The sequence below is a fragment of the Oryzias latipes genome, chromosome 4 (assembly GCF_053564925.1).
Source record: "Oryzias latipes strain Hd-rR chromosome 4, Olatipes_Hd-rR_3.1".
Lineage (NCBI taxonomy): Eukaryota > Metazoa > Chordata > Actinopteri > Beloniformes > Adrianichthyidae > Oryzias > Oryzias latipes.
In genome coordinates this window covers 33,501,102-33,515,709 of record NC_136240.1, presented here as the reverse complement: position 1 = coordinate 33,515,709, position 14,608 = coordinate 33,501,102, and the positions used below count along the sequence as shown (strand labels likewise).

General features: G+C 45.5%; 1 protein-coding gene across 2 annotated transcripts; it reads left to right on the top strand.

The window, feature by feature from the left end:
• Positions 1 to 723: 723 nt before the first annotated feature.
• foxd2 (forkhead box D2) lies at positions 724 to 3,000 on the top strand. Of its 2 annotated transcripts, XM_011474437.4 has the most exons (2): positions 724 to 977; positions 1,076 to 3,000. In XM_011474437.4, exon 2 carries the CDS (start codon positions 1,168 to 1,170, stop codon positions 2,251 to 2,253), a length of 1,086 nt encoding a protein of 361 aa, XP_011472739.1. In that variant the 5' UTR covers positions 724 to 977; positions 1,076 to 1,167; the 3' UTR covers positions 2,254 to 3,000. The 2 variants fall into 2 exon arrangements, with proteins under 2 accessions (XP_011472739.1, NP_001156634.1); NM_001163162.1 differs by lacking the exon at positions 724 to 977 and having other exon boundaries at positions 1,169 to 2,253.
• Positions 3,001 to 14,608: the final 11,608 nt, after the last annotated feature.

Below are 14,608 nucleotides of genomic sequence, written 5' to 3'. Positions count from 1 at the left end.
GACTGATGTGGGAGTATACGTAGCGGTGTGATGACCTGGATTGTCCTCGCGCGTCTCTGCTCTAAAAACGTCCTCGTGCGTCGCAGACATCGAGGTCTGTTTGCCTTTGATTCCTGAAGATGAACGCAGCTGTTTGCGGCTGAATGAAAATAATGTTGTTGTTTTTTCTGCTCTTCTAAGTGAGACAAAATGTCCAGAAAGATAACAATATACATTTTCAGGAATTGGTCGAGTTTGTCGTGTGACTGACTAACAAATTGAAGACATTATTTCAGTATTTTCAAGAAACTAACCTAGAACCTTTAACATTATTTAAATAGTGACGAAAACCTTCATTCTTTCTTTCTTTATTCTTAAAAGTTGTATTCATGACGGGTATTTTATTTACAACCGTCTACAGGTTTTCTTGTCCTCGACTCATTTCGACCTTCACGTTTTTCTCTCATTTGATTAAAGGTAAAGAAAAAAAGACGTGAATTGATAAGAGCAGAAACCATCTTTACTTGTAAAATTAAAATGTGTGATCTTATTTTCAGACATGCAGAATATTTAGGCCTTTTCTGATATTTTGACTTAATGCCAAAACACTTTAAAAAAGAAAAAAAGAAATTAAAAGAATCCAATTTAATTGTATATTTAGAAAAAAATCCACTCAGTTCCTGGTTACAGTGACTCAAAGACCACGTGATCAGCGTAGTCCTATAAATACTTTTTGAGAGCAAAGGAGGGTAGTGTGACATTGTGGTCGGATACCTACCCAATCCCGTGCGTAAAAGCCGTTTGTCGAAGACGTTTGGATAACCAAGACGCAGCCTTTCCAAAGTGATCCCCGACGAAAAAACGACGCCGCGCAAGAGAAGTTTTCTACGGAACGAGACACTGAATTGTCGCTTTGCGCGCGTGACAATCAGAAGTTTTCTTTCCCCCGGCCTTGACAGACTGCAGCAGCGGAAGCCAGGGAGGCGCTGGAATCACAGGTCAAAGAGTTTTCTGTCTTTCTCATTGATTCTAGCCATGCGTGCTCTCGTTAGCTGGAGATAAAGCTGCTGCAACATAAATGCTGGTGTGGTTGTAGGGAGCAGGGGAGAGTGCGCGCGCGTTCTCGCTCAGTAGCAAGAGAGAGGGAAGGAATCTGGGAGAGGGGGAAGAGAAGCGGCGTCACCAAGGATGACTTTGGGGACGGATATGTCCGACAGCTCTGCTTTGTCCGAAGATGTGGACATCGATGTGGTCGGCGGGGACGTCACCGTCGGGAAGGACGGAAAGTTCATCCACCGGGAGTTCAGCCTGGAACCCGACTCGGACGACAACTTCTCCCAGAACGCGGCCGACAGGGCTGAGTCTCCCGGGCTCAGGGATTCCGAGCAGCTGGGCGCCGGCGCGGAGGCAGGAGCCGTGACCGGGGACAAACCCCGGAAAAGTGCCCTCGTGAAGCCGCCCTACTCCTACATCGCCCTGATCACCATGGCCATCCTGCAGAGCCCCAAGAAGCGCCTGACTCTCAGCGAGATCTGCGAGTTCATCAGCAACAGATTCCCCTACTACCGGGAAAAATTCCCCGCGTGGCAGAACTCCATCCGTCACAACCTTTCTCTGAACGACTGCTTTGTGAAAATCCCACGGGAGCCCGGAAACCCCGGGAAGGGCAACTACTGGACCCTGGACCCTGATTCCGCAGACATGTTCGACAACGGGAGCTTTTTGCGCAGAAGGAAACGTTTCAAGAGGCATCAAAATAATGAAATCCTCAGGGACTCTGGCGGCTTTCTTCCAGGTTTTGGATACGGGCCATATGGATACAACTACGGGCTGCAACTGCAGAACTTCCACGCAGCCCACAGCGCCTACCATCCACACCATTCGGGTGGCTCGTTTCCATTCCCCAACACCCACTGCACCTTGCCCACATCTGCCTCCATCTTCCCTGCGCCACACCACCTCCCCTCCCTCCTGGGAGCAGATTTAAGAAAACCATTTTATCCCCAACTGAGTCCGTCCCTGCCGCCCCTCAAGACAGACTCCAGCACCCCGACCCGGCCTTCGTTCTCCATCGACAACATCATCGGAGCGTCCAACTCCAGCAGCGCGTCCTACAGCGCGCAGGCGGGCAGCCAGGCTCAGATTCTGGCCATGCTGACCCCGGCCCTGGCCTCTGCCTCCACTCACTTGAACTTACCGCAGGAGAGCGCGGTACAAGCAGCGCCCCAGACTTTCCCCACCAAAAACCCAAATATGAACACTTGTCCTTTCTAAAAAACACAAAAAATGAAAATGGTATTATCAAAAAAGAAACAATTTGGCGTGGTTGTAAAAAAAAAAATCAAGGTAAGGTGGACATCCTTACTGAAGAAAAACTGATTTTTTTTACTCCATGTTTTCTGACAGAGGAAGAGGAGTTTATTTATGGGCTGTACATATGTGTATAAAACTGGGAGACAGAAGCAGAAAAAAATGGTTTAGATTTTTTCATCTGGTTTGCTATGCGGCCTTTATTCAAACAGGCGGAAGAAAAATGAATATTCAGATATTTAAAGTTTTCACGGGGATCACTCTCATTTTTCTAAATAGAATTGAAGTGAAATATGGTTTCTATTGTGTTGTTTTTTTTTCATCGTGAGAAAATGGCACTGTTGTTGTTGACCTAGATACGGCAAAAACTCAGGTTTTTACTTAGAAAGCACATGGAAACCCAAGAAGGCGGTTTCTGAAATTAAAATTATAATAGTAATAATAATAATAATCCATCCTGGTCTCCTCTACATGGTGAACTTGTGACTCTATCATGTCATGTTGTCAGTGGACACGTAGGTCGTGTGATCTTACAGAGCGTAATGCCTCTCAGCCTTTTACTTGTGCGGTCCTCTTTATTCACAAATGAACCTGTGAAACATACAGTTGTGTCATGTGTTGCCAATAGATAAACACTTCAATGTTTATAGGTCATTTTCTGTTGTAATAAAGAGATTAATAAATGTTTGTGAATGAAAGAGAATAGAAAAATTCTTTTTTATACCCCCCCCAAAATTCAGTTTTTTTATTACACTAATGAAAAACAGGAACGTGGAATTCGATTCTTGTTGCTGGATTTTAATTTAATTTTATGTTTTTGAAAATATTTAAGTTTAAAGCGAATATTTAAAAACCAGGATTAGTAATCAGCATTTTTTTTTTGCCCCAAATGCTTCCAATTAGGATCAGGGCAGCATTGCACCGAGTCTGTGTGTAAAGTGTGAGAAACGCACAACATTCTGTTTCCAACGCAACTTGATATACATAAGACTGGCAAATCACGCAACAGTGCGCAAATGCGCCTCCTGTGTGGCTTCTGCTCGTTTGTAAAGAACATTTTTCCAGCGAGCTACAAAGGCCCCAAATGAATGGGGACGTTTGCGGGCCTTGGCGGTCTGTAATTGAAAGTGAACAAGGATCTCGCCGCGGTCTTTTGGGGCTTTCGTTACTAATTTGTAGCAGCATTTTTCATCAGGCTCCCTAATCCACCATAATGCGTCTTTTCGCCCGTTTGTTGATGTTGTCAGTGCGGACCCCTGGCCTAAGTGAGTGAATGTCCGCACAGCGAGCGGTCCCAGGCGGGCCAAGCCACACGCATTTAGACCCTGAAAAGCAATCTTCTCAAAAGGCCCTCGGTTTGCGCCCGCTTTCAACTCCACCACCGTGTTGTCTCGGGATGCATAGAAAGAAAGCAGTGGGACTCGTCCGGCTACAGAAAATGGGTCTTTTTCAGAGTTGTTGGAGCACATGTTTGCACACAGAAGGGCACGCAAAGGCCTCTTTATTTACCAGATCTGTGCGCAAATGGCTAAATGAGTTTGTGGGTGTTTTGACAGACGATTATTAAGGATGAAGGGTGGGAGGGCTGACTCCTCGCGAGCACAGCTCGCTGAAAGCATTCAAAAGCAAAACCAACACATGTCTCCTTTCTGCACCCACCCCCAGCCTTTATTTCTTTTAATTATCTTTGCTTGTTAGTGGAAATTAGACCACTGATAAAAAAAAAAAATCTCACATGAATTTGGCAAATAATTTTGCGTAGCGTCTCTCCCGCCGTATCCACAGTGTTAATGGATATCCTCCACGTATAATTTGGAGAGTAAATGATCTGGAAAAAAAACACGAGCAGACTATTGAAGTTTTCTCTGCACCGCCACCCTGACAGGGAGTCATTACGCACCGCATCAGACCATTAAAATCCACATCAAGCGTTTGTTGGGTTGGTTAGAAAACATTTAGAGAACGAAGGGAACTCAACTGGGCCAATAAAAATCTCACAGCGCAGCCAGCGCAGCGCCGGCGCAGGCTGTGGGGCCGCGGCGCGCACGCTTCAGAATGGACCGCCGTGTTCCGGAGGGTTCTGCTCAGATCCGCGCACGCGCTGACCGCCCTTCGCTTTGAGATTGCAGAGCCCCGCGTGGCCCTCTCAGCGCCTCTAACTCCATGAAATGTATCCGGAGCACATTTCAGTGCACCCTGTAATTGTTTGCAGCGAAATGGGTTATCATCCGCGCCTATAAATTGACGGGTTAATTCTGTTTTCCGCGCGGTTGTCACTTTGGGGGGGACCACCCACGGGATCAACACCAGAGCGCGTCCCCGTTTTAGGCACCACAAAGACATCAGTCATTTTTGGACACGTTTTCTCAAACAAAATAAGGGCTTCATGATAGGTGAAGTGACAGCCAAATGACTCAACACTCACCGCAAACACGTTCATACATTTCGAGCCAGTTCCCAGCGTTTTCTAACCGCTTCCATATGTAAGACCCAAGTTTACGCCACCAAGTTTATTTATAGCCTTCAGACATAAATACTTTGATTTATTATTGTTATTATTATTATTATTATTATTATTATTATTATTATTATTATTATTATTGTTCCTGTTGTTGTTGTTTCAGCGCACAGGGGAGTCAGGGATTAGACCAAATCGCTTTGCTCCAACATTTCACGGCTTGTCAATAGCAGCTCTTCTCTGATCGATGCATCTTAAAGGACGCGAGGACAAAGCGCGCGTGATGAAAGGACAAGTGCACGTGTCCATGCTTGGGTGTCCCCTTCCTTCTGCAAGATCCGAGCCTGAAACTGAAGAGTATTTTTAATTTTGTTACTTTTCAGAGCTGTTGACGTGTGAATCGACACACATAAAGCCAGTTATCGTAGCATGTTTAGGTTTAATTGATTTGGTCATCAAATCTATAATTAGGTGCTTTATCCGTTACATTATTTATTTGGTGTTTTTGTTATTATTTTTTGTTACTCCTATTAATTTTGTCATTGTTTTTTTTATGTATTTCATTGGTCAAACTCTGACTTCTCCACACTTCCCGTTTTCTCCTCTCGCGTGCGCGCACGTGCGCGCGCGGCAGATGGACCTCCCTCCTCATCCCTGTCGAGGAGAAAAAGTTTTGCTGGCTCTCGCCTCTCCTCCGCGCCTCCCTCCGCGCGGAGGAGAGGCGAGCCGCTCGTTACGGTGTATCTGCACCTCCGCCATAATTCAGCGCCGCCTCCCCTCTCTGCTCCTGCCCCCCCCGCCCGCCCCCCCAGTCCCGCAGCCTCTGTGTTTTTGCAGCAGACGGAGGATTCCTGCGCTTAATTAATTTAGTTTGAGTAAACAAAGCGCGGACAGTGAACTCCCCGTCATGTCTGGAAACACAATATTAACTTTGGAAGATCCACGCCGCACACAACAACGAACACCTGCTGCACGAACCAAGAGGAGGACTAAAGCGTGCACGGACACACGCGCGTGCGCATTAAACGCGCTCACAGAGGATCAGAAAGTGATTGCAGGTGTTGCTTCTCCACCTGTCTGTCAAACTAAAGCGGGAGAGTTTGGAGTTGCTGCACTAAACTTTTTTCAGTCTGTCTTTTTTTTAATCCTCCGTTTCGATTGTTTTTAAATATTAATTTCTGTGTAATAAGGCTAAACCGACTCGACCCTATCGCCTCCCTGAAATGAAAAGTCTTCTGGTTTTTGAACCAGAGTTGTGGAAGAATGAACACAACTGTGCGTAAATACGCACAGTAGCCTTCGTGCCCCCCCGGTTGTCATCGGGTTGGTTTTAGGCCTGACATCATTAGTCACCAAATTAATGGATTTCAGGTCTGGAAGCTACGTTAATAACACATTTGTGTCGCTTCAGGATTCACGCATGAACTAAACAATAATGTGCTGGAAACAGACGCATGAAGACTCCTTCCCTTTTTAATTTTCTTGAAGCAGGTAATTTGTTTCATTCCGGTTATTTTTTCTTCTACTTAATCGAGTTGAAGTTGAGCCCTTGGGTAAACTGGGCGTCATTTTAATCCCTCTGGAAACCCAAAAACATATCTCAAAAATATTCCGTTTCACGTTTAGCCTTCGGAGCTCCCACTCCATCTCCATCAGTTCGTCTCCTCGGTTGGACTTGTTGGATGAAGCCCGCGTCTTCCGTCTCTTCGCTCGGGAGACACAGCTGGCACAGGTCCCTGCGGCTCAATCTGCGGGGTCATGCGGGCGCATACGGGCTTCTTCCCCTTGACCCTTGATGCCAGAATCAAAGATTCGCTTTTCCGACTCATTAAACTGATGCCTGCGCCACAGTTTTCAGCTTTATCCATTCTTTTTATGAGTCAGTGTTCCAAATGGAACCAACAAGTCAGAATCAAATGAAGGCCTTTAAAATGAAGAAACTCAACAAACCTTTGAACTGACCCTCTCATTTATTTGCCATGCCGCTGTCAGCAGGGTCACTTTAATATGACACAATAATGGAAACAGCTTTTAGAGGGGAAAAAAAGAACATGGCAATAATTAAACAGTATTAAGACCACGTGGCCTTTTGAATTCGCTAGTGCGTCTTGTTGGATGTAAACAAACTCTGCAGCCCCTCTGTCTCGTCAGAAAGGTGAAAATGAAACTTTGCTTTAGCTGACATTTAATATTTTTCAGCGTGAAAGTGTGTTTTTCAAAACCTCGCGATAAAGTCGAAGTTTACTATCCAGAGTGAAATGCGATCACGCTGAGGTCGAGGGGCCAAACTTTTTAAGACTAATGTTTGTTTAGAGAAGTGAGCGCTGTCTATGGGACTCTCCGTTCTCCCAGAATGCCGCGCTAATGTCTTTACCAGGCCAGACTGGACCACCAGCGCGCAGCAGCTCTGCGCCGCGCGCAGCCTCTTGTGGCCAAGCGGGACTGCATCCGAGCAAAACGCATCTGCCCCGGCGCTCCAGTGTTCCACTGGCTTCATGGAATAAAACCTGACAAAGGGCGAATCATTTACCCCCCCCCCCCCCCCCTTTCCAGTCTGTGAAAGTCTGTTTTTAAAACAAGATTCTGTGAATTTTGTTTGAAATAACAAAACTGCCTCAGAAAAGGAAAAGAGTTTGATAATGAAGTGTAAAGATGAGCAGAGCAGCCTGTTTTCTTACAGTTTGTAAAATTGAATTATATGCTGCGGAATCTGACCTCCTCCAAGAAGACTAGCACAAACTCCTTCTTTTGTTTTCTCAGCTGCAGATGTCATCATAGACTTTGCGTCCGTGCCGTCCGTTTCCGTCTTTACCACTTCTCCTTTCCAAGCCACGCAGCCCCCGCCCGCTCCGCTCCTAGCCCCGTCCACACCCCAGCCCCCCCCTCCTCTGAAACTCCAACCACCGGCGTTGATCCGCACTCACTTCAGGGAACCGTGCAGACCACTAGCACCTGGCTCTGTGCAGTGCAACCCATAGGATCGCTTGGCTACTTGATGCGCATGCTCCGTGTGATACGCATGTGCACATATCAAAATAAATAAGCCTGATTTATTTGGAACAGCTTTATCTTGCTTGTATTGGAAGGACGTTCAGTGTTCTGGAGTTCAGGCGGTACCTGCGTCCTGATTCCTTGATGTTGATGTAATGTGTGAAGGTCATTCATCTTTTCTGTTCGCAGCATCAAGATACGACAGCAAAATAAACACGGGACTACTACTAAAGGAGTTGGATGAAGGACATGAACCTAAAAATCCAAAGTGCCTGATCCATTTCTTTAAACGATCCATTTCTTTTAAGAAAAATAAACACCGGCTCTTGAGTCGCTCAAACTCTCACCCAGAGAACTCAGAAACGCTTTGCAAACTAAGAAAAATCTCTTTTTTTTTCATTTCAATACGTTTCTTGGCTGGAGATTGAACAGTTTTCAGAGACAGATGGATGCTTTTTTTTCCTGCACTGAATGAAAGCAGTGCAATTGTGCAGAATAAAGAACTATATGCTGCTTCTGAGGAGCAAACGCTGAAACAAAGCTCACATGCAGGCAGCCTCTTCACAAGAGAGGCTCTGCAGGGTAGTGCAGGGGAACATGCATCAGAGAATTAACAGGGAATTGCATTTTTAGTGCTCCGTATGTGTCCTGGAAGCACCAACTTTCCCAAAACATCAGTGGATCTTGTACTTAAGGAAATATGAAGGACAGAAACACTGACTGCAACCACATTTGCACACACATAGAAAAATAACGTTTTGCATATTTTGCTAAAGGACAACTGGTAATATTCCTCCACTATAGTTTTAAATACCAGTTTTTGTGTAAACTTCAGTTTCATGCTGGAAAAAAAACACAAGAAATCCTGCTGTTTCATCAGCAGACTGCGTATTTGTGTGTTCTTTGCAGCGAGGCAGCCGGCTAAAGTTCAATTAGAAATGATGTATCGTAAATAGGGTGCATCATTATGGCTTCTTTTATTGCGTTCGTTCGTGAGTAAAAGCGTGCGTCTGAGTGTGATTGCAAGAAAGTTCAGAGAAAGCCGAGGTTCAAAGGCGAGCCAAATGAAAAGGCCAAAAGATGATAAAGCCACTCTGAGGCCTCTTGCTGAGGAGAAATGTCACATGTAAAGAAGGGAAAGCAGAGCAAAGAAACAACAGTCTGCACAGCGAGAGGCTGATGCAGGGGCGGAGTAGCCTGAGATTGCACTTTAAGTAGAGGTAAAGGGGCATCTGATCATGTGCATGTGCATATGTGTGTCCCTGCGCATTTGGATGGGGGGAGGTTAATGATGTTCATAAGTAGTAGAGTCATTTCACAGGCCCAGAGGCGCGGCGGGATGATGGATTGGAAGCTGAAGGGGCGAGCAGATGGGTAAGTAGAGAAAGTGAGGTTAAGTGGCATTTAGATGTTGCAGATCTAAGTAGATGGAGAGTACGGGTGCAGGCGTGCCAGAGGGTGAGTGACAGAGTAAAAGCAGCGTGAGGCAGCCTGACAGCCACAAACTAGCTTTCAAAGAGTGCCACCAACACATGTAATAATACTTGCAGTTCTGACAGATTTGGCTGCTCTAAAGTTAGAGTGGCGCTGGTGCTTCTGATTTGATTCAGTGTCCCTTCAAAATGTATTTTTACAGTGGGGAACACAATTGTTTTACTCATCTTTTAGGGGACACGAGTGACCCAGGGTCTGATTATAAAGCCATCCAATCTTTGAAAGTTCTCAGTTTGTTGCTGAGGAAGGATGCCGGTAAAATTGCTTTGGCGTCTTTCTGTAAATAGCCTTTTAAATGTTTCGTTTGTTCAAAGACCCACTCCACTTTCTGAAAACAGGATTTTTGAGGCCTTTTTCCCATGGTGGAGGACACATATACCGTAAAGTAAGATCAAAATGGAGTACTGCTTTAGTTTAATCGTTGTGAATCAGGGACAGATGAAAAAAGGCTGTTTAGTTGTTACGCATGAGCTAAAATTGGTAAAGGCCAAAAGCTCCTTGCTCCACCCTATTCCCATGCATCCACTTGCAGATGACTAGATCCATGAACGTCTGAGCTGGATTCTCAAAACGATACGCCTGGATGGCTCCAGTATTGCTCGGCATTTCTATTACACCGCTAATGTTAGGTTGGGGGTGTGAGGGGCTGTAAGCTAGCAGGAGAGAGTGTAAACAAAGAGTTAATGGAAAATGAGCGGAGGCTTACTCTGTGCTAATGCTCGCGCCCAAAACTCTAAGGTGAATTTCTAACGAACTCCTTCTGCTTCAGAAGAGGGTATGTCCTAGAAAATCCCTTTTTTAAAACTTTAGACTCAGCAGAACCATTATTAAAGATGCTAGTGAAACAAAGAAAAAAAATGACACAATTTTATTCCCATCAAGGGGAAATCTTTCGTCACAACTTTCTAACCTTTTTTAGAATGAAAAACAAAAATCATCAATTTTCCTACATTTTTAGGAAATAACCTGAACGCTGAAATCCGCCTCTGCTCTTCCTGTGATGGCTTCAGCGCAGATTAGGAAAGTAAATTACCTTTAAAACATTTGAATATAACAGAAAGCAGGTTGAAAGTCTTGCACTGTAACTTTCCTCACTGTGGAACCACAGTGGAGCGTTTAACTCTGATTAGGACGTGATCCCTCTGAAAGAAGCCTCCTATGAGCACTTACTGGCTCAGCCACTGAGAACAAGGAAGGCCACACAGCGAGATGCCAACAAGCTTCCAGGAGGAGGAGGAGGAGGAGGGAAGTGAGCTGCGTTCATGGCTGTTTTTCTTTGCTCGTACTGGGAGACTGGCTGGCCGTCTGGCTGGCTGGCTGGCTGGCTGGGACGGACTGCCAGGGTGGCAGGCTTGTCACGGTCCTGTCAGTGTGCTGTCATGCATCATTGTGGCAGCGTGCTATTGATGAGGTGCAGCAACAGAAAAAGAGAGCACTGAGAGGAAACAGGAAGAGGAACAAGACCAGATGAGAAGTGGAAGGAGATGAGGAAGGGAGCTCTGGTTCAAAGTGAGCATGACAGACTGAAAATGCTGTCAGGACGGGTAATTATGGTGCTCTGCAGACAACCACAAAGGTTTACAGCGAGGACTGCTCGGCCCTCTATAAACGGTAATTTATTAATAAATGCTGACATGAATCAGTTTTGCGAGGAAAAAACCCATCCTTTAAAATGGGAACTCTGTTCTAATCAATCAGAGGAAACTAAGAAAAATCAGCGAGTCCATACAAATAAGCAAAAAATTCCGACCATTCAGAAAAATGAACTCATGACATGAAACGGTCGACTGTCCAAACTTCTCACACTCTGGAAAAAATGTGGGCACCTGGCAGGAATTTGATAGAGCAATCCATCTGTGTGATCCTTCGGCTGCTCCACGAAACTCCTGCTGTCACAGACTTCCTAGATGGAGATAAAGTGTCTCCATCCACAAGAAGATCCCCCACCTGCTGCTCCAAGTTATTCCAAAACATTTTTGCACATAAAATCCTGTCTTTACATCGGTTTTCGTTTGGCTTTCTGTTTCTCAGCCCTTCTACCAACCCCCTCTCCTTCCTGTTTTCGTTGTCCACCCTCAGGTTTCGTTTTTTTATTTCTTTTTCTTCATCAAATTTTCAGTCTCTTGTTTATTTATATTTTTTAATCCTGTTTTTTGTTGTTTTCTTCTTTTTATTCCCTTTTCCCATCAAATCAATGTACTTTCTTCACATTTTATTCTTTTGTTTTGCTGCAATTTGCTATGTGTTGCCTTTGATGAGTGATTCCTTGAATCTCCCTGAGCTTCTGCTAATTCCCTTCAATGGAGGAGCTGACTGGGGCTGAGAAGGGTCATGCCTGGGTGAAAGATATCACTTCACACCTATCTCCTTCCTTTTTCACCCTTTCCTCTCTTCCCAACCCTCCTCTTGCATTTGACTTTCTTTTTCTCTACAGTCCAGTTTTCTTTTCTGCAGACGTAACTCTTCTTTTTCCAGTTTTTCATGTTTTTACTGCTTTTTCCTCTCAAAAGAAAAAAAAAACATCTAAAAAAAACTTGGAATCTGTCTCTGACTCTACTGTTAAATAATTTATTTATTTTTAAGGATAAAATAACTAAACCGAAAATGTTTCGTCTGACATTTTTTGAAGTGAGCGTCTCCATGGAGCCAATAGAGGGATACATTAAGTGGAAATAGGTGAGGAAGAGTGTCTGAGGGGAGGTGAGGGATCAAATGCTGGAGCGGGGTTTTGCTAAAGGACACACAGGCACACGGATGCAGACGGACACGAGAAACAGAAGACGACGATGATGCGGGAAGAAGGAAAAGAGACATGAAAGAGAAGATCCAAAGAGGTAAAAAGATGGACAGGGCAGTGTGTGTTCTTGTGGGGGGCAACTTTAGGGATCATCTTCCCCTGAAGCCCCTCCCTGGCCCCAGCCAGAAGCCTCAAGGGGTCCCTGGGTTCCTGAGGAAAAACATCTCGGCCCCCCATCACCCCTGAACCCGGCGCTGGGCTGTTTACCTTGGCTTGGCCGCCTGACAGCTTTACTGATGTTACATACAGGCACACGGGGACCCAGAGTCAGGGAGGGAGTGGTGGTGGTGGGGGGGGGGGGGGGGGGGGGACGAAGAGGAGAGTAGGATGGACGGAGAAAGAAGGAGCAGGGATGTAGAGCCATGAAGACGATAGGCGATGAAGCACAGGCAGGGGGACGAGGCGAGCAGGAGGTGCGAGGAAGTGTGGGTGTTGGTTTACCGCCATACTATCACCAGCATCAGATCCTTTGGGGTGGATCTCCAGAGCTGCTTTGAGGGTAACTGAGTGCAGAGCTGAGAAGAAACATCATCAGACAAAAAGCCCTCATTTTCATTAGGTCCATTACTGTAATCCAAAACTTTGTTTTGAGGAGGAAATCTCAGAAAAGCATGTGAGATTTCAAAGGCAAATGTGAAGTGGAGGCTTCATATTTTGACAGGGGGGTAGTTTCCTGAAGTATTGCCCCCTTTCATTCATTAATTAGGTTGAAAAAAATCCCAAAACTCTGGCATTAACCAATCGATCTTTTACTTTGCAAACAAAGAAACGCACATTTCTTATTTTGTTTAAGGAATTTGGAAATCGAGGATTTTAAATTTAAATCAGTCGTAGTGGAAAACTGTGTTGATGGCTATTTTTTCCCCAGTTTTGTAAATTTAATTCATGAGAGCTGTATGTTTTTAACATGAATCAAGCGTCCCCTCATGCCTGACAGTTTGTCTATTTGTAGGCGTCTGTTTGTCCATTTTTGAGCCGCGGTGCTGGGCTTGGCTCGACCACAGGGGTTTCTGCGATGGGGTGGGAGGTCTGTGTTTTGGAGCTCAGAGCTCCTAAGTCTTGTTTGTCTGTCCCGAGCAGCTGGACAAGCTGTAATAATACAAACAGGCCTTTGAACAGGCTGCTGTGTTGTGAGGATCTGGGTTTGGTTACATCCCACACACTTCAGAGACACACACTCATGACTGGCAACAACACAGACAAATAAATTGATGCCAAAAACACATGTTCCCAATCTCTCCAGCAGAGATTTGTGAGCAGGCTGGACGCACACATGCATGCGAACACGCTCAGCAGTTTGTTGCTTGTTGCTAAACACAACTAACTAAACTCCCCCTGATACCTGCCTGTCCGACGTGATTGATCATCCAAAAGCCGCCCATCACTTCGGCTGACGGCCTGTTTGCCTGTCTGCTCTGCTTGTTTGTTTGTTAGTTTGTTTGTGTGGACATACGGGCGGCTTGCTCGTTGTTTGTTTAGGGCGGATCATTTGTCACAATAAATCATCAGGGAGGGACACACATGCACTTTTGAGCATCGTGGATCGCTTTTCCAGTCTTTCTCAAACCCATTTAGGCTTAGACAAACACTTCAGCCCCACCGAGCCGTCAGCCTCACACGCTGGAGGGAGCACATCCCTAAGAGAGAGCGAGGAAGGGGGGGCAGAGTTGAGTCCTTCGGACTCCACTGCATTGACAGATGACTTCCCCTGTCATTATGCAATGGAGTTCTAGGGTTTGCTGACTGGGCCTCTGTGCTCACTCCAGTATACGAGTGGACGGGGAATTGGGGCTGTAGCTTGGTCACGGCCTGGTCAGCCCCCGTGGGACTGAGATCACATTCAGGGCAGAATGAGGCAAGAAGAGGAGCTGGGGGTGTCCGTTCACACAGCCCAACAATTTGATGCACACTGGACTTCACAGTAGCTCAACATGTAAAATTGGTGACTCTTGTTCCTGCCAATTGCAGAGCCATAAACAAAAACACAATAAGTAATTACACTGAAATGGTATTAAGAAATAGAATATGCTAACATGCCGCCCTCTTTTGACCTGCCCTCCCTGCCTGAGTGACTGCTACACCCCCCTAGGATTTTCTGGGGTTAGCAACAGGGGAACGCCAATGTTGCAAGCTCGCCACGCAACTGTTCAAAATCTACAAACTTTAAAACTAAAAGTTTTTCCCAAAGTTGCTCCCTGATGAGGCTCGAGGGGTAAGCAGGCGATAGGTTGAAATCCCAAGGAGAAGCTGAAATGTGTGTGCGGAAAATTTAAGATAGTGGGCTCTTCCTGAGGTCAAAGGTCAACAAAACTTTGGTGGTGGGTGAAGGCTTAAGCTCGTGGCCTGTGTGAGAAATTCTGTCAAAATCGCTGATGCAAAATCTTTCTTTTATCACATTGTTGAAAAATGTGAAGAAATTTGCAAAAATTACACTCTTTAACACAAATAGCCACCGAGCTGTAGGTCATGTGACCATCCCACAGTGATTTCAAAACTTCCCTTAAATACCTCCAACAGGTGTGTTCTGGTTTCGTTAGTGGATTTTAAAACAGGCTTTGGTTTTAAGCCCCATAAGAGAT

Coding starts and splice junctions, on each gene's coding strand:
- foxd2 (XM_011474437.4), top strand. CDS start 1,168: ATGACTTTGGGGACGGATATGTCCGACAGCTCTGCTTTGTCCGAAGAT.